The sequence below is a fragment of the Candida tropicalis genome (genome assembly GCF_000006335.3).
Source record: "Candida tropicalis MYA-3404 genomic scaffold supercont3.1, whole genome shotgun sequence".
NCBI classification, from domain to species: domain Eukaryota; kingdom Fungi; phylum Ascomycota; class Pichiomycetes; order Serinales; family Debaryomycetaceae; genus Candida; species Candida tropicalis.
This window is the reverse complement of record NW_003020038.1, coordinates 1,885,698-1,904,992: the sequence shown is the minus strand read 5'-3', so window position 1 is coordinate 1,904,992 and position 19,295 is coordinate 1,885,698. Positions and strand designations below refer to the sequence as shown.

Sequence of the window (19,295 nt, the reverse complement as noted above, 5' to 3'; positions counted from 1 at the left end):
AGTTCGTTTTTGTCTGTGTGAATGTGTTGATAATTGAATAGCAATCAAAATATAAATCCAATTGTCAACTTTCTTTTTCTTTAGCTTGAATTCAAAATACGGGGGTTGCAGGTTATTCCTCTGGTAATTATTGATTTCAAGGTATTTTAGGTCGATAACTTGTGACATTGTTCTTACTTTCGTTGACTTGATGATATCACAATACTAACAAACCGTTTGATTTCTCCATTTGAGAAACATCTACCATACTGTTAATAGAGTTAACAATAATACACATATTTACATAGATTATTATACTGATTTTTGTAATTATAATTGTAGATGTATATTCTATATACTCTAGTTGATTATTATTCTATTCTTTGCTGTACTGTATTACATATCAATATAATTGAAGTTTATCTCATATACTTCATGTCGTTCTAAATTCCATATCAAATCATTTATTGGGTCTTAAAGGGGGGGGGGGGGGAAATTAAGAAATCATTAGTAATATTTTATTCTCTATGGTTAATATGTCTAATCTGCTCATCTTATCTTTGACTGGTTTGTAGGACGGAGTAATCGGGAGAAGCAAACAAGTATAAAAAGGTAATGAAATTTCCTCTTTTTTCAATGAATTTTCTTTTATTCAACACTAAAGTAAAATTGTTTATGAGCTTTTCTAACTATTTTCCATGTGCATTGGTGAAAGATGAGGCTCCAGAAACTTAATTAAATCCATTTCTTATTAAAATAAGACTTGGGAATAACTAACTTATCTGATTAATTATTCTAGCATGATTTTTGACTAATATCAAAAAGTATATACTGAGTTAATGTATAAACTATGAATTATTCGTTTCATTATAAATTGTAGAAACATAGAATTGTAAGCAAATTCCAATTCAAGATTATTATATTTCAATTTCTTCACATGAAATTCATATTGTATCATAAGAGAATGAAAATGTTATATCAACAATATCATCCGAAAATGAAGTAATATAAATACCAAAGATAAAATCCATATAAAGAAAAAAAAAAAGTCAATCAATTTAAATATTCATTAAGATTGGTGTTTCGGAAAATAAGTTTGGGTTCTTATTTGGAAAAGTTAATTAAAGGCCAATTTCACTTAATGAACATTCAAAAATTCTAACATTTCAATTATTTAATTCTAGCAGTCTTATGACATTTATATTTGACATTAATAGAACAATTAATATAAAAAGTATACTTTATTTATAAAACTTTTGTAAATAAATCGATTCCGATTTTATTATCATGGTAAGAATATATCGTCTTACCATCACATAAACACGGCTTTATAATTTGAATTCAATAGGTTTTTCCATTTCTTAATGATTGGAAACAATCCTTTATTGACGAATCATCCAATTTCCTTGTTGAACATACCAATAAAGTCCCTTGGGCTTATGTGAGCAGCATTAATTATGCCCTAGATTATTACTATCGTTACTTTGTGTTACAAGTTGCATTTTGCAGTCAAAAATTACTTACAAACAATTTTTTAAAAAAATACTGAAAAATAAATAAATAATATTAAATTATACAGATACACATATTACTAAAAAGGGTCCAAATATTCTAAACCATTTGAATCTCCTTGATTTGATACATTACCTCCTAAACTTCCAAAAAGTGCTTCTAAATTTAATCCATCTTCTCCATTCACAATTGGCCAATTGCTCCCACCTCCAGGTGGTAAATTGTTAATTCCAGGATGCTGTGGTTGAGGCATTTGTGGTTGATGTAATTGTTGTCGTTGTTGCTGTTGCAGATGACCTTGGTTTGGTAAGATTTGTCCACCTAATGCTTGATTATTATTATTATTATTATTATTATTATTATTCATCATGTTTCTTCGTAAACTTTCATTTTTTTCCAACATATAAGGTGGTAATATTTTACCAAAAATTTGTGCATCCAATTTATCAAATACTCCAGGCATATAATCTGATGTTAAATTACCTCCTGCAACTTCTCCAATCTCTTTATTCTCTTCTTCTTTTGGCGTTGCCATTCGTTGTAAATTGGCTACATTTTTTGGTAAATCGGTACTTGATTGAAATTTGGCCAATGATGTTGAATCAAACAATTCACCTAAACTTTCCTTCTTAACATTACTATACTGTTCTTGATCTTGTTGATTCTTTTTGGCATATTGATTCATATTATCAAAATTCTTAAATGTAGTTTGAACATTTTGACTTTGAAATGTTGGAGGAATTGGCACTTGCTCTGTTTGTGCAACAGTACCATCACTACTAGTACTACTAACAGCTGAAGTGGTTGAAGAACCTGAAGTTTGTCTTGATCTGGTAGCTGTTCTTCTATTCAATTGTTCAAACATAGTGTTTAAAATATTATAAATTCTTAATGAACTATTAGAAGAATTTTTCAAGCTATCCAAAACTTTCTTCCCAATTTCAATATCTTTCTTAATCATATCAATATTCAAATCATCATCAAATAAAATCCCAGCATAATTATAACCTTTACCATTATTGTTATAATTAGCAAAGTGGAAATAATAAATCAAACATGCAATACTGAAAAATATAGTATACATAGAAAACCAATAAGTTCCCAATAATAATTTTTGATCAATCATTTTATTGGCCAATTTGACAACCATTCTGGCCACTTTAATACAATTTCTACCTCTAATTAAGGAACGTGGATCTGATGCCGAAGCATCCATACTATCACTAATAAAATGAATGAATGGACGATACAAGATAATTTGACAATTCAAAAATGCTAAATGAAGATAATAATTTGCCAAACGGAATTTCTCTGGAACTTTATCCATTCCATCACTTGAAGCAGGGCTATTTGGATCAATTGGTTTCAATTCTTGTGGTAAATTATCCAACCAATTCTTCAACTCAACTTCTAAATCTGTAACTTTAGCATGGATTCTATCACGTGAATAATGAACACTTGAACTGGATTGAAATTCTTCAGAATCATCTTCCTTAACTTTAATTGGATACATTTTTCTGATTATATGAGACAAAATCATCATCAATTTAGTATGTTGATTAGCACAACCAGAAGAACTTAATCTACCTTCTTGTTTATCATACAAATATTCATCTCGGGTGACATTTTCATCATCCAATTCTGCAGGCAACTCCTGATCAAATTCATCTTCATTCAATGATCTTGGCAATCCCAATAATGAATTGATATAAATATCCATTTTATAAATAGTATAAAACAATCTTTTTCTAGTATCTTCTTCAATTGGGTCCAATTTTCTCTTGGAATTTTGGAAAATGGTTAAATTTCTGTGCAAGCCTTCCTTCAAGGCACTTCTCAAGGCAATACCAATATAGGAATAACATGTAGATAGTCTTGCTGAACATTGTAGATAAATAATCATCATGACTATAGTTTGAATGGAATTTATATCTCCGACATTACTTATATCGATTAACTTTCTGGCTTCCAAAAAATATTTGAATCCATCATCTTCTAAACTTTTATCTTCTTCAGGATCCCCATATGGAGTTTTACTAAATAAAGACCCACATGCCAAGATACAGTACAAAAAGGGTAAGAATTTCTGTTGTCGATCACCATAATTTGATGGATCTAAAGAATACAACAAATCAACTTCCTCTAATAAAGAAGGACGATGATAAAATCGAAACAACACACAAGCTTTGTTCCATGTGGTATAGATTAATTTAAGAGCAACTTCTTTAGTTGGTAAGTACAATCCAACTTCACGAGGAGAAGACATTGATGTACTACCAGTATCTTCAAATGAACCAACAGATAAAGTTCTCTTTGGAGGTATCACAGCATTTGGATCTTGCATTAAATCAGAAATTTCATTTAAATTCAAAGCAAAAGTAGGTGATTTAGTGGTGATATATTGTACGGCTTTTTGAAATTTGTTTAAATCTAGTTGTAAATTAGGATCAAATCCATTCAATTGTAGTTTTGGAAACAATGCATTTATAATTTGTTGGAAAATGATTAGATTTGTTTTTGGGAACGATTCGTTTAATGGCAGATGTTGATGGAATTGACCATCAGGATGTTGAATATTCTGACCATTATCAGGACTATTGTGATTAGAATTAGTACCAAAAGCAGCAGCAGCTTGAGCAGCTACTTGTAGAATTGCTGGACTTGGTTGTGAGGGTACAGGAATACCAGAATTCTTTTTGTTTCTAATATTTGGTTGATCATAAGTACATTTATATGAATATACTGTACAATGAATACATGGTTGCTTACCATCACATTTTACTTTTTTTTGTCGACAAGTATCACAAGCTCTTGTGACTCTTCTTCTTTTGTTTTCATTCTTCAAAAGTTTCGATGTGGATGTAGATGTGGATGTGGTGGTAGTACTAGTAGTATTGTTATTACTATTTATACCACTCAGAGAAGGAGTATTCGACATTGTAGAGGGGCTATTAGCCGTTGACTTTTGTAAATTAGATGTAGATTCTTGGGGTTCTCGTTTTACCATTTTAACAACAAAAAAAAATTTCTATATGAAAATGTGTGTGGGGGGAGGCGATGAAGGGGGGTTGGAACAAGAAGTACACTAACAACGAGAAAATAAAAAGTATTGATTAGTAAGAAGAATTGATTGATTGTGTGTGTGTGCTGTAGGCAATTAGACAAAACACTAATGAACAGAATGATAGTACTTGATGTTGTTGTTCTGGAGGGATGGTTGTCAAAATTTAGCAATGAAACTCTAAATGGTAAAAGCAAAAAGTGAAAGGAAAAGAGAAAATAAGTTGGTTGACTTTTTTTTTTTTCTGTTGTCGTGATTTTATTTTATTTTATTTGATTCTGGTTTGGTTTTGTTTTTATTTAATCAAACAGCCCAGACAACCAAAAGAGACAGCCAGATTGCTCATATTTGTACTCCTAAGAATAAATGCGTGAATTTTTTTTTTTTTTTCGGTTCCTTGTCTCGGTGTGTGGGTGTGTGTGAATGTGGAAAGTGTGCTGTCTCGTATTACACGAAAAAGATATTCGCTTGTGTTGCCAAATTTAATTATCATGGTTGTAAAAACATATATTTCAACAACCAATGTAATGTAATGGATGTAAGGTTATATTATCTCTAGCAATGCCCATCTAGATCAATTAGATAATAATAACGTCAAACTAATGCGATACAAGATTCTGTCAATTTTATTGGGAAACTTTTTCATAAACTACCACCATGCAAGGCAACCCATGCTTATATGGCAATTACACACCATCCAATGAAGTGATGTAACCAACAGCCACATGAAGGGGGATGGAACTCCGATGACAAATCACAATTGTACAAAGAATGTCTCATTGGACCAACAATGATTAATTGCCAAAAGCGGTCTAGTATTGCTTTTCTATTCTATTTTTCTTTTTTCTTTTTTTTATGTATGCAACTATGGTGACTCACTATTTGGGAACAAATTTAATTCACTCACCTGATTGAATAAAGCAACAAAAACTACTCAGGATCACTAATCACCAAAAGTCATTGATTACGATCGAATTGTAATAGGTAATAAAAGATTAAGGGTATCAAATTACATATGACGCAGTATTTCTTAACACAAATTACTGATAAGCCATTACATTCGAAAAATAAAAGGAAATAATAATAAAGAATCGAATATTGATAGGGGATCAAGCATTGAAACCAAATACAATGAATATGGTCTTGCTGTTGGTTTATCTAACGTTGGTCTACATTTGAATATTTGGAATTGCTGTTTCATCGATTAATGTTTCTTTTCCTTCACTTTCAACAGCTCGGAGGAACTGAATGCGTTGTATTTGTGGTGATTTACCAGTATAGATTTATGCATTGCGTGACCTAAACGTGATTTAAAAATTCGATTCCTTTCTTTTTTTTTATTTGAACTATGCTATAGATTTGCATTACATCAAGATGTACGAGTATTTTTTTATGTTGTTGTTGTTTTTGCAACAACTGAAAGAAACAAGAGGAACAACACGAAGAAGAAGAAGAACTCGGGAGTATGGAAAAGAACAACAAGAAAATGCAGTGGAAATGAATTAGTTTGTACTTCAGTTTAAAAAGGAAATCTAACGGAAATTTGCCCATTGCTTTCAAATTACCAACCATGAGAAAGAACAAATCAATTCAAATTATTCATTCTTGTATTTTTTGTTGGGGGCTAGTGAATTGTGTCAATATATTCAAATTGGATCGACTTGTGCATTAACAATGATTGCTACTGGATAATAATTAGATTGGGATTAATTAATTGAGGGATTTGATTTATCATCACTATTAAATTAAATTATTCTCTACTCGTATTATGTGAGGGATTTTTCATTTTTGTTTAATTTTGTTCATTTTTTGGTTTTGCTCATTTGCCTTTTTTAACATTGACTTGGTGGTGGTTATTGAACTTTGTGATTTTGGATTAATTGAGTAAATGACTTTTTAGTTGCATAATTACAGGTCGTGGCTTTGTTGTTTTATTCACCAAACTCAACAATTTTTATCTAGTTTACATACACAGTCAAGGATCGACTTGGTTTAATGGTTTCTTTTGTACAATCTCGGGGGAATAACAGTGTTGAAAATAGATCTATAATGAACAAATGAAAGTTTCATGTTTCTTGCCTATATTATAGAAACATGTCAAAAGAGTATCAGCCATATCTTTACGGCGGTGTGTGACTACGAATAGAGTCATCTTCTACAGTCGAAACAAATACAGTATCCAAAATCAATTTATACTCATACATATATTAACAAATAAATACACGAATGCTAGAAGTAATCAAATAGGTAAAATGTTAGTAGTGAGTTATAGAACAATTTTAATACAACAAACCCAATTAAAATAACCAAAGTCCTTTTGGAACTCTCTCAAAGCAATCTTTATCCACCATACAATTAAACCACAATACAAAAATATAATCAACAAACTTAGAAATGAAGAAAAGAAAAAGTGATAAGGAATTTATTAAAAAGAATTTTTTTTTTTTCACTTGATGTCACTGAAAAATTACAGTGACAGAATTTCTCCACTTATACACGACCAGTGATGGTAGTGTAACGCTCAAGAATAATTTTATATTAGTATAAGGATTGGTTGATGAAATATGACTATAAATAGGGCAATAATTTCCCTTTAGGAGATTATTTGCGATTTAGAGAATTTAAGGAAAATATAATGAAAATTTGTGTTTTATAACTATTGTATTTCGCCCCTTCAAATTAGTACATTTCACTCATTGTAAGTGAATGTCTTCAGACTACAATTTATCTTAAGTGATAAATAGACCTTGTCGCTTAGCTATCTTATTTATTGTTAGTTAACTATGGTCAAGTATATTAAATACAACTGTTCCCAAGAAGTTATCTGCTCAAGCACTGGTTTCAAGAATTGTATATTTTAACATTATTCAAGTCGTGTACTTGGTAGTGTGTTTTGTTCACAATTAAAGAGAAAATCTTTTTTAGTGACACTTGATGGATTTTTAATCTTTCCTCTTTCAATCTTAAAAATGACTTGTTCAGTACACGACCATGTGTTAAAAATATATGCAACACTTTAAATATATGATAGTATTAATATCGAAGATCATGGAATAATCACTAGTCCAATATATATTTACAGATGTAAGTTAAATTACATCACGATTCCATTCAATAATCAATAATGTTTCATTGGTAGAGAATTGGGCATCTCCCACACATAACTAACTGTTTCAACTACGCTTAAATTACCACGATAATAATAATAATGATATGTATAACCTCTCTACATGTTTATTCTTTTAGTTACTAATCTATATCACAGAAAAATTCTATAACTTGGATAAGTTTTCTCTTTCTTCAATGAAATATCCGTAAACATCTTTGTATCTAAGATCAAGTAAACTTTGAAATTCTTGTTTTGCAATAACTTGTTTATTTTTATTTAATTTAATTTCTGGGATATTCTTCAAACTTTCTTTAAATTCATTATTTCTTTTAGTTATAAAGTTTGAAATAATTTCAATTGTTTCATCAGGTAATTCAACATTTAATAAATGTTCACCATTTGGTACATCAACAGTTTGGGATAAGAATTCTGGTTTAATTGCATTTCTAATCCATGGAATACTTTCAGGAGGATTCCAAACTGCTTTTTCACCAATAACATGACAAATTGGAACTCTAATTAATGGTAATGCCAACATAATATAAGAAATCGACATAAATGCTCCATAATATGCTGCCATTTGATGTGAAGTATTACATTTTAATTTATATTTAATTTCTCCATCTTGTTCAATTTCATAAATTTCTCCATTAATAAAATCATCAGATACTTGAGATTGCATATTTTTAAAAAATGAAAATTCTTTAAAGAAGAAATTAACATCTTCTTTTGAATCAAAAGTATCAATTAATAATTTAGATATTTTTTTAAAAATTTTAGTAAATTTTTCTAAACCTCCTGGAGCTCCATAAGCAACTGGTTCAATAGGAATAACTGAATCAAATAAACTTGGTTCTAAAAAACTGGCATATAACGCACAATAACCACCCATTGAATGACCAATAACAATATTTCTTGAATTAAAATCATTTTTAAAATCTCCAGTAGAATTTAATTCATATTTAACAACATTAACAACATCTTTACCACCATCATCCCAACGGAAAATTGGTCCAATTTTTCCTTGATTTTCTAAACTTGAATCGCCATGTCCAACCATATCAAGTGATATAACTGAATCTAAAAACCATGGAACTTGTTGAGATTGCGATAATTGATATAATTTATTAATATGATATTTCCAAATTGATTTATTAAATCCAGTACCATGAATGAAAATTAAATTATAACGTAATTGATTTGATGAATTTGGATATGGTGATCTTGTTTTATATTTATCATAAACTATTTTCAAACTAGATTGCTCTTCATGAAGTAATGTACTACCAGTAGCACGAAATGGATGAGCCAGAGTTATCTTCTTTTCATATGAATATGACATTGTTGGTGGAGTAGTTGAAAATAGATATTGTAAACTAATTTGAAATAAAAATTCTTGGTGGAATTCCAATTGATATTTATACTTTTTGTTAAATTTGCAGATGATTTTTAGTCAATTTGGGGAGGTAGGGCAGAACCGTTTCAACCGTGGGCACAGAGAAACCGTTGATAATAAATAAAGGGGGTAACACTCAAGCTGGTGGTATTTGTGTGATTACTAATTGAGTGAACCATTAACTCCGACTGAACTCCATTCTTATCTCCTGGTTAATATCTTCCAACATCAATGTGATCGTCATCATGGTGATGGTGGGGAATTCCAATTTGTGTGGGGAATAAAAAAAAGACGTTGAAGGTCCGAGGATGTTTGACAGATAATTGTGTCTCGTCTATTACTTCTTGTGTATGTTGATGTAGACATAATTATTTTCCACAAGTGTAGCAAACGATACACTTGTCTAAGACTCATCTGATATTGATATTCTACTCTCTTACAATCTCCTCTAGTAGTTCAAACATATTCCAAAGGAGCCATCCACATAGGTATACACATTTATTCATAGATCATCCCATCGTTTAACTTAACTTCACCCAAAATCTAAAAAAAAAAAAAATCCTGCAGAAAAATTTTTCAACTTTAAATCACCACATCTATCATCTATCATCTATCATCAACAGATCGTACTCCGTATATCCCCCGCCCACCCAAATGACAGTAAGTAGAACTCCGAAGATATTACGAACTGTGGCACAAGTTCGACAATGGAGACAAGCACTACTTCAAAATAATAATCAAACCGTTGGATTTATTCCAACTATGGGAGCTTTACATTCTGGTCATTTATCATTAATTCAATCATCATTAAATGAAAATGATAAAACTATAATTTCAATATTTGTTAATCCTTCACAATTTGCACCTCATGAAGATCTTGATAATTATCCACGTACTTTAGATTCAGATATAAAATTAATTAATGATACTTTTAAAATTAAATCAGTTGATGCTGTATTTGTACCTAAAATAAGTGAAATGTATCCATCTGGTATTACTCTTGATATAAATAAACAAAGAGGAGCTTTTATTAATGTATTAGGATGTTCTGAACAATTAGAAGGTATAACAAGACCAAATTTTTTCAGAGGTGTTGCTACTGTTGTTACTAAATTAATTAATATTGTTCAACCTACAAATATTTATTTTGGTCAAAAAGATGCTCAACAATGTATAGTTATTAAAAATTTAGTTAAAGATTTATTAATTCCTACTAATGTTAAGATTTTACCTACTTTAAGAGAGGAAAATGGTTTGGCTATGTCTTCAAGAAATCAATATTTATCTAAAGATATGAAACAAAGAAGTTCTTTAATTTATAAAGGATTATCTCAAGGTGAGAAGTACTATGAATTGAATAAAAATCAAGGTAAAGTCAAATCAAGTGATATTTTGAAAGAAATTAAATCAATTATTGAATCAGATAAAGATTTCGATATTGAATATATTTCAATAAATCATCCGGAAACTTTAGATGAACTTGAATTTGTTGAACCCGGAATTGGTGCTCTTGTATCAACTGCTGTTAAAGTTCCAAAAGAAAATAGTAATGAAATGGCAAGATTAATTGATAATATAATATTACATTAGATAATGATATTTTTAATAGACTGTAAATAGAATACTATAATATGAATTAAATACCTCTTCTTTTCTTAAATAATGAATTTGATTTAACCACTGGTTTATCAGTTATTCTCCTTTTAGATTGCATATCTTGATTGTCTTGATAAACCTGTTTATCTTTCACCAATTCTTCTTCAAATGATTTCTTCTTATCAACTAAATATTCATCGATTTTCCCTTTGTAATTCTCTGAAACCCCATAAAATTTATAACCAAATTCTAATAACCATAAAGGATCAACACATGTTACATAATTCATGTATTCTTTTTTAGTTAAAATCAATTCATGATAAATAACATAATTTGAACTTAAATTACTTTCTAATAAACAACTAGTTGGATGTAAATACATTTTAATATAATTATGTCTTAAATTAATAAATTCAGGTTGACCATTTAAACTTGATTTATTCAATTTTGCCAGTTGTTGATAAAATGAAGCACATAAACATTTTTTAATATCTTCATCATTTCTTGATTTCAATATTGGAATTTTCAATTTCTTCATAATTAACATTAATTGATGTTTAATATCTTTGGCACGATATAATGATTTCAATTGTAAGAAATTCTTCCCACACCAATTATTAATCTTGGTATAATTATTCTTAAATTTAGTTAAATTAGTATTCCATTGATTGAAAACATTTAATAAAGTTAAATGATCAGATTCTGAAATGATAAACTTTTCCCTTGCTTGATCAGCTTCTTGAGATCTTTCTTTAGGTCGATGATAAATATTTGGCACTGATAACATTGCCACAATAGTTAAAATTTCTTCAGAACAATGAAATTGATATTGTGAGGATAATAAAATAAGTTTAGATAATGTTGGTTCAATTGGAAATTGAGTCATTGATTCTCCTAATTTGGTTAAATTTCCTAAATTATCTAATGCTCCAATTATCCATAAATCATATAATGAACAATTTAATAAATCCTTAGGTGGTGAATCCAAAAATTGAAATTGATTAATATCTTGAATTTTCAATGATTTTAACATCAACATGATATTACTTAAATTAGTTCTTTGAATTTCTGGTATTGGTTGTAGATACATACAATCTTGATCAGTTGCTCTTTCAGTATATAACCGATATGCGATACCTGGTCCTGTTCTACCTGCTCTACCACTTCTTTGATCTGCATTTGCTAATGAGATAGGTACTACTTGTAATGTATCCATCCCTAATTTGGGATTATAAACTTTTACTTTAACTAATCCACAATCAATAACATATTTAATCCCATCAACAGTTAATGAAGTTTCTGCTATATTTGTAGCAACAACTACTTTTCTTCTCTTGTTGTTTTTCTTGTTGAATATTTTCTTTTGTAAATCTTGAGGCATAGTTGAATAAATTGGATATATTGATAATGGAGGTGGATCTTCTAATAAATTAAGTTTCTCTTTGATTAAGTCACAAGTAATTTCAATATCTTCTTGACCAGTCATAAATACTAAAATATCACCATCATTGACAAATTCTTTCCCTTGTTTAGAATTAGTTAAATGAATAGTTAAAACTTGTTTCACAGCATTTTCAACGTAATCCATATTAACATTCTTATTAAAATATACTTCAACTGGGAAAGTTCTTCCTGGAATTGTAAATTGAGGAGCAGAACCCAAAAAATCTAGTAAATCTATTAGCATTCATCGTTGCACTAGTAACAATTAATTTCAAATCTCTCCTTTTGATTAATAGTTGTTTAAATAGTCCTAACAAGATATCAGTATTTAATGATCTTTCATGTGCTTCATCCATTATAATACAACTATAATTTGATAAATTTGGATCACCTAATATTTCTCTTAATAATATACCTTCAGTCATATATTTAATAATTGTTTTATTTGAATCAGTATTATCTTCAAATCTAATTGAATACCCAACTTCTTCACCTAATTTACAATTCATTTCTTCACTTACTCTTTTAGCCACTGACATAGCAGCTACTCTTCTTGGTTGTGTACATGCTATAATTTTCTTTTCTCCATGTTTATCTAAACTTTTCCCAAATCCATCTTCATATAAAAATTGAGTCAATTGTGTAGTTTTACCTGAACCTGTTTCACCAATCACTATAGTGACTTGATTATCTCTAATGGTAGTTAACAATTCATCACGAACGGCAAATGCAGGTAATGATCTTCTTTGTTGAACAATATCAACCTCTTCCCCCTTCTCCTCATCCTCATCCACTCCTTGATCCTCTTTTTCTTCTTCCTCCTCTTTAGTTTCAACACCTATTGATTCTTTAGCTTGTAATGCACGTTCTTGTTTTGAACGTCTATTTTGAACAACCAACGAACCTTGTTTTGCCATATTTGCTAATTCAGAAGTATGATCTTTTATAGGATCAACAGTAGGTCCAATTTTCCCATTAATAGTATTACCAGAAATTTGTAAACTTAAATATTGTTTCTGATTTTCTAGAAATGGAGGAATTAAAACATTACTAATTATAGGAATTTTGTTTAGTTCATTTTCTGATGAATGATCATAATCAATATATTCACCATATTCATTAAATCCACCTCCAGTTGATATCGTTTGAGATTTCCGTGGTTGTTGTTGTAAATGTTGTTTTCGACGATGTCGTGGTTTATATGAATTTTCAAGAATTTCATCTGTTTTTGCTAACGACGATTCTTCATCTATGTTATACCATTCTCGATCCACTTCTAAATTTGTAGGAATATTAATATCAAAAGTGTAATTCTCATCTTCATCTTGAAGAGTTGATGCTGGAGATGGTAACGATGATGGGATATTAGTAGTGGATGTCTTTGGCTTTATCATCGTTGTGGGAGTCTGAGAAGGAGTGGGGATGGGAGTTTCTTGTTTGATTCTTAATGCATCTTCACGTTTTATTTTCTTAAATTTAGGAGGATTTTTGAATTTCATAATTGGTTTTGATTCTTCATTTAGTAGATCATCTAATTCATCATCATCATTATCACTCTTCTTAAAGATCTTCCTCATTTTCATCTTTGGTTTGGAATCTTCAATCTCTTCTAGTTCGTCATCTAAGTCGTCCAATAAATCGCGAGTATTCTTGATAGGTGGTTTATCTATTTTGCTACTACCTGATGTAATATTTATCTTCTTGATACATTTTATGATTTCATTAACTTGATCATTTTGTTTGATTCCAATTACATTCAAAAACGAAACAAACAAATCAGGAGTTGAACAATTCTGATATTGTGATATTATAGACTTGGTCAATGACTCATTTAATGGTTTGTTCAAATAACTTGACACTTTATTGGTCAATTCATCCATCATCATCGTGATCATCAATTGTTGATAATCAATCAAAATTAACAATTCAGATATTTCTTTTCTCTCTCCCATCGAGAATAAGTAGAAGAAGAGGAAAAAAATCTATCAACTATCATCAACTATTATCAAACCTCCCACAAATCAATGAAATCAATGAAATATTTTATATAAAGAAATGAAGTCAAGACTAATTAAACCAATAACTAGAAGACCACTACTACCATCAACAATATCAACATATTTTAAAAATTCAATAGGATTTTCATTTAGATTAACACCAACTCCAACAAATCCAGAAGATTTAAATTTCATTTATGATGAATTAAATAAACTTGCTCCTATTGATATTTTTAAAACTTTACATAATGAAAAACATGGATTTTTCGTTAATTTAATATTTAATCCATGTCGTGAAGAAAGTTGGTATGGAATGATTGGAAATTCACAAGATCAAACACAAGAAGAACAAGAACTACTACTACGATCAAGTTTGGGATATCCTGGTAAAGGAAATGTTATTTATGATTCATTACCATTAGAAATTGAACCTGAATTTGTTCAACTGATTAAAAATAAATTAATTAATGATAAATTATCTAAAATTATAGCTATTCCAAGATATGAATTTATAAAGAATAATAAAGATTATTTTAATGATAAATTACTGATTTATTTTTCACATAATTTAAAAACACCAAATTTTAGAAAAAGATATAAATTGAATTCTTCAATTGGTTCAAATTCTTTAATTTATATTGATATTAATCAAGGTGAAGAAGATGTTGTTGATATTGAGAAATTAAGAAATGAAATTAGACATAACTTTACTAAATTTTATAAATTTGATAAAATTGAAATTTTAAATGATAATGTTTATAGATTATTAAATAAAAATATATTTAAATGATAATATTGTACATATACAAAAGCCAATGAAATATAGAAAGATCATTTTAATTTAGATTTATCCTTTTCTAAAACATCATTAAGATAGTTCAATCCCATTTGTTGTTTTAATAATATCTGTGATATCTTATTGATAACTTCATCCGAATTATTCTTTGCATTAGCACCATTGGTGGTAGTAACACTAGTTGATGATGTTGATGATGATGATGCCTTATCACCCAAGTCTTCGTTGCTTAATAAATTAATAGAATTATCAAATTGAGTATTCAAATCTTCAGCTCTTTCTTTCAATATACTTAATCTTGCAAATAAATCATTCAATTTACCTATTGAACCATTTGGATCATTTAATTTGTTACTTAATAAATCAAATTGTTTGCTGATTTCTTCTTCTTCAGGTAATAAAGGATATCCTTTCAATTTAATGATTGATAAAACAGTAGCTAATCTTAATAATCTTCTACTTAATTTTTCATGATTTAATTTGGCTTTTAATATTCTAGTAGTATTTTCTAAATCATGTTGACTTGATAAATTATCCAAATTAGTGTTTATATTATTTAATAAAACTCTTGATTTTGAAACATGATCTAATTGAGTTTCAATTCTAGTGGCAATTTCATTAAATGAATTAATAGGTATTGGATAATAATTAGGACCTGGTCTTTTATTCATGGCAATTTCCCAATCTTCTGAAGTGATATTATTTGGTCTTGGTTGATTCAATAATATTTTGATTTCATCATCGGTAAATTTATTATAAAGATATGATTTCAAAACATTTTTACCAGAATTTGGATCCCATTGTTCCCAAATTTTATTCAATTGATCATTAACTGCTGGAGTATAAGTATTAAGATTGGTGGTTGCTTGATTTTGTTGTTGATTAAGTGTATTATTGCTGTTGTTATTTTGAAATGTGGTAGATGCTTTAGGTGGCTGACTCCAACTAAATGAAGGTTGTGCATTATTAGTAGTGTTGTTAGAAAACAATCCTGTTGATTGTTGTTGCTGTTGTGGTTGTTGAACTTGTTGCTGTTGCTGTTGCTGTTGAGCACCGCCAAATAACCCGCCACCGGTTGTTGTGGTGGTGGCTGCTGGTTTAGCACCAAATAATCCACCTCCAGTATTTGTTGTTGTAGTAGTACCAGTATTTCCACCAAATAATCCTCCTGTAGTGGTAGCACCTGTGGTGGTTGCTGGTTTGGCTCCAAATAATCCTCCTGATGTAGTAGATCCAGTGTTGCCACCAAATAATCCCCCACCAGTAGTAGATGCAGCTGGTTTGGCTCCAAATAATCCACCAGTTGCTGGCTGTTGTTGCTGTTGTTGATTTCCAAATAATCCACCACCAGTAGAACCTGTTTGAGTATTATTAGCTTGTCCAAATAATCCACCTCCAGTGGTAGTAGTAGATGCAGCTGGCTTAGCTCCAAATAATCCACCAGTTGCTGGTTGTTGTTGTTGTTGACCTTGTTGGCTTCCAAATAATCCTCCTCCTGTTGAAGTTGCTGTTGTATTATTTGTAGTTCCAAAACCTGTTGATGCTGCTGGTTTAGCAGCGCCAAATAACCCACCACCTGTAGTATTGGTATTACTATTTGAAGATCCAAATAATCCTCCACTTGTGTTAGTATTCGATGCACCAAACATTGTTTCAATTCAATTGATCTTCAAGTTGTTGTTGTTGTTGATATGTTCAATTTGGTGATGAGTTTGTCTTTTTTTTTGTTGTTGTTGATTTTTTTTTTTTCATCGCTTTGTCTTTGGTGCGAAGTTAGGGCGATATCAACAACAACAATTACAATAACTACAAGTCAGAACAAGTGAAGAAAACGTCATTTCTTTTATTTGATTATTTGAAAACTAATGAATATGTATATAAAATAAGTTAATGTATATGTATATGGGAGAACCCTTCTAAAGATAAGTAATCCCTTCTCCACCATTTAGAAATGCTTTCCACAAAAAAAAAAATACCAAAAAAAAAAAATAAAAAGTTATATCGTATAAATAATGATTTTTCATTTCAATGATAAAAGTAGTTCTTAGAATTTAACTAGAAGTAGCTGGGGTTTTAACTTCAGAAGTTTGTTCTGTAGAAGAAGTTGGTTGTTGTTCTTTAGATTTCAAGAATGCAGCTGTTTTCTTCACATCATTTGGATCACTTTTATAAACAGGATTCTTCTTTTCAAAGATTTGTTCTTCAACACCAGGTATTTTCTTAACTAAACCCATATTTTGAAAGACACATTTACTTAAAACACCTTCACTTGAACGGCATCTACTGAAATATTGATTATTTTGTTCCAAACATTCATAATGTAATTTAAATTCATCAAAACAATATTTATTAATATCTTTCAATACTGAAATGGCACATCGAGTAACTCTTCTACCTTCTTTCATACATTCTAATGTACCTCCGTTCTTTTCATCTTTACATAATAAGAAATCTTCATTATAAGGTAAACATTTATCTCCAATATAATAAGAAGCTGATAATAAAGGTGCTGATGTGGAACCAACTTCATCAACATCTGGGATTGATTTTGGCATTGGGGTTTCTTCTTTGTTTTCCCATTGATGTCTTCCTCTAAATAATTCTCCTAAAACAGCCATGATGATCTTAATACTACTATGTTAGTATGTTGTGACGGTGGTGGTTGTAATTGTAATTGTTGTTGTTGATTGATTGATTGAAAAGAATTGGTGAAATAGTTTTTATTTTTTTTTTTTGCTGTGAGTTTTTTTTTTTTTTTTTACTTTTTATAAATTGTCAACTTTTGGTTGGCTCATAGGAAAAGTCGTGCACTTGGTGATAAATATAAACTCAATCTATATATATGGAATTACTACTTCTTTTGCAGTAATGATAACAACCCAATGAAATCATCTGTTTTACCAATTAATTCATATACTTTCAATAATTCTAATACAAAATCACCATCTCTTTTTGATTGGCTCAATTCTTTCTTGATCAACTGATCTAAATAACTTTTAAACTCCAATTTTATTGACCCAATCTTATTAGTTACATAATTATCATGAAATAAACAATCACCTATATCAGGATTATTTGAAGTGAAATCATTTAAAAATTTAATTATATTTGTCATGGATATATATAAACTTGTTAGTTTTTTAAAACTTTTAATATCAATTTTAAATAATTCATCATTTTTAATTAAAAGATGATCAAATTCCATCATTTGATCATGAATAATTAAATTTAATTTACTACAAGTTTTCAAATTCATTAATAATTCTCTATTTTTCAATATTTTATCTAATTCTTCATCAATTTTATTAAATTTATTTAAATATTCAATCATTTCAATTTTAAAATTCGTTAAATCTTGTAATATTAATTCAATCAATTCATTACCTGAATTAATAGATTTTCCTAAATTTATAAAATCATTATATTCATCATTAACTAAATTCAATAATGTTTCATTCAAATTATTCGATAATTGATTTAAATCTTTAATTAATGAATCTAATGAATTAAATCGATGATTAAGATATAAAAATTCATCAATTTCATGGAAATCATTGGAAAAATTCTTGAAATCTGTTCCTATTATCGATGTAGGATATGGGAATTCATCTGTTCCGTTTAATATATCATATTCTAATGACATTATTTTGTTCTTGTTTGTTGTTGTGTATTAGTTGATCAACGTGACGTGTAGTTTAATTGCCGGAGAACGAAAAAAAAAAAAAAAAATTATCAACAAAAACAAAACCTGAAAAAATAAATTACAAATCCGAGTACACGTGATATTGGTGTATGCACTACTTTTTTGCTCCCAAATTTTAAAAAGCCCGGAGTATATAAAAAAAATAGGCATTGGATAAAGAAGGAAAAGATGCGTTTTGCAACTTAGTTTTCATGAATATGAAAAAAAAAAATGGTAAATGAAATGAAGGAAATTTCAATTCCTCCCGGAGAAGAAGAGAAAGATCATATGGAGGGATATGAAGAGGTTAAAGTATAAACAGATATTAGCATTAGCAGGCGGTTAGGAATTTGATACTATTGTATTAAGTTTAAGAGAGATATAAATTCTATACTTTAATTGAAGTTTTGAATAATTAAGATTAATATTCTAAGATATAGTAACTTGTTAATGATATTAAGTATTTTAAAATATAGTTTATAATTTTATTTAAATTTGGGATAAATTCGAGACCAAAAAAAATGAGCAAATATCTTGGATTATATTTGATCCAGTTCTAGTTTAAACTAGATTAAATTGAGATATAAAACGTTTCAATCATTTATATATACGGTCATAATATCGAAACCTAAAATTATGCAATTAAAATATGATAAAGTTTCTGGTAATTCATAAGGAGATGAAAGATAAAAAAAAGAAAATACTAATAAACCACCAATAAGCA

At 29.1% G+C, this 19,295-nt stretch overlaps 9 protein-coding genes across 9 annotated transcripts; 2 read left to right on the top strand and 7 right to left on the bottom strand. All coding sequences in view use genetic code 12, as the record gives it.

Annotated features, from left to right (window-relative positions):
• Nucleotides 1–1,570: 1,570 nt before the first annotated feature.
• On the bottom strand, nt 1,571–4,498 carry ASG1 (Asg1p; the record flags this gene model as incomplete). Its single annotated transcript, XM_002546016.1, has 1 exon — nt 1,571–4,498. One exon carries the CDS (start codon nt 4,496–4,498, stop codon nt 1,571–1,573), a length of 2,928 nt encoding a protein of 975 aa, XP_002546062.1.
• Nucleotides 4,499–7,824: 3,326 nt separating this feature from the next.
• Nucleotides 7,825–9,003, bottom strand: CTRG_00842 (triglyceride lipase; the record flags this gene model as incomplete). Its single annotated transcript, XM_002546015.1, has 1 exon — nt 7,825–9,003. One exon carries the CDS (start codon nt 9,001–9,003, stop codon nt 7,825–7,827), a length of 1,179 nt encoding a protein of 392 aa, XP_002546061.1.
• A 708-nt stretch (nt 9,004–9,711) lies between these two features.
• On the top strand, nt 9,712–10,647 carry PAN6 (pantoate--beta-alanine ligase; the record flags this gene model as incomplete). Its single annotated transcript, XM_002546014.1, has 1 exon — nt 9,712–10,647. The coding sequence occupies one exon, from the start codon at nt 9,712–9,714 to the stop codon at nt 10,645–10,647; it is 936 nt and encodes a 311-aa protein (XP_002546060.1).
• A 46-nt stretch (nt 10,648–10,693) lies between these two features.
• Nucleotides 10,694–12,340, bottom strand: CTRG_00840 (ATP-dependent RNA helicase; the record flags this gene model as incomplete). The annotated part of the gene is made up of 1 exon (XM_002546013.1): nt 10,694–12,340. One exon carries the CDS (start codon nt 12,338–12,340, stop codon nt 10,694–10,696), a length of 1,647 nt encoding a protein of 548 aa, XP_002546059.1.
• CTRG_00839 (uncharacterized protein) lies at nt 12,267–14,048 on the bottom strand (the record flags this gene model as incomplete). Its single annotated transcript, XM_002546012.1, has 1 exon — nt 12,267–14,048. The coding sequence occupies one exon, from the start codon at nt 14,046–14,048 to the stop codon at nt 12,267–12,269; it is 1,782 nt and encodes a 593-aa protein (XP_002546058.1).
• A 103-nt stretch (nt 14,049–14,151) lies between these two features.
• Nucleotides 14,152–14,883, top strand: CTRG_00838 (uncharacterized protein; the record flags this gene model as incomplete). The annotated part of the gene is made up of 1 exon (XM_002546011.1): nt 14,152–14,883. The coding sequence occupies one exon, from the start codon at nt 14,152–14,154 to the stop codon at nt 14,881–14,883; it is 732 nt and encodes a 243-aa protein (XP_002546057.1).
• A 41-nt stretch (nt 14,884–14,924) lies between these two features.
• Nucleotides 14,925–16,538, bottom strand: CTRG_00837 (FG-nucleoporin; the record flags this gene model as incomplete). Its single annotated transcript, XM_002546010.1, has 1 exon — nt 14,925–16,538. The coding sequence occupies one exon, from the start codon at nt 16,536–16,538 to the stop codon at nt 14,925–14,927; it is 1,614 nt and encodes a 537-aa protein (XP_002546056.1).
• Nucleotides 16,539–16,940: 402 nt separating this feature from the next.
• CTRG_00836 (uncharacterized protein) lies at nt 16,941–17,507 on the bottom strand (the record flags this gene model as incomplete). Its single annotated transcript, XM_002546009.1, has 1 exon — nt 16,941–17,507. The coding sequence occupies one exon, from the start codon at nt 17,505–17,507 to the stop codon at nt 16,941–16,943; it is 567 nt and encodes a 188-aa protein (XP_002546055.1).
• A 233-nt stretch (nt 17,508–17,740) lies between these two features.
• Nucleotides 17,741–18,532, bottom strand: CTRG_00835 (Golgi transport complex subunit; the record flags this gene model as incomplete). The annotated part of the gene is made up of 1 exon (XM_002546008.1): nt 17,741–18,532. One exon carries the CDS (start codon nt 18,530–18,532, stop codon nt 17,741–17,743), a length of 792 nt encoding a protein of 263 aa, XP_002546054.1.
• Nucleotides 18,533–19,295: the final 763 nt, after the last annotated feature.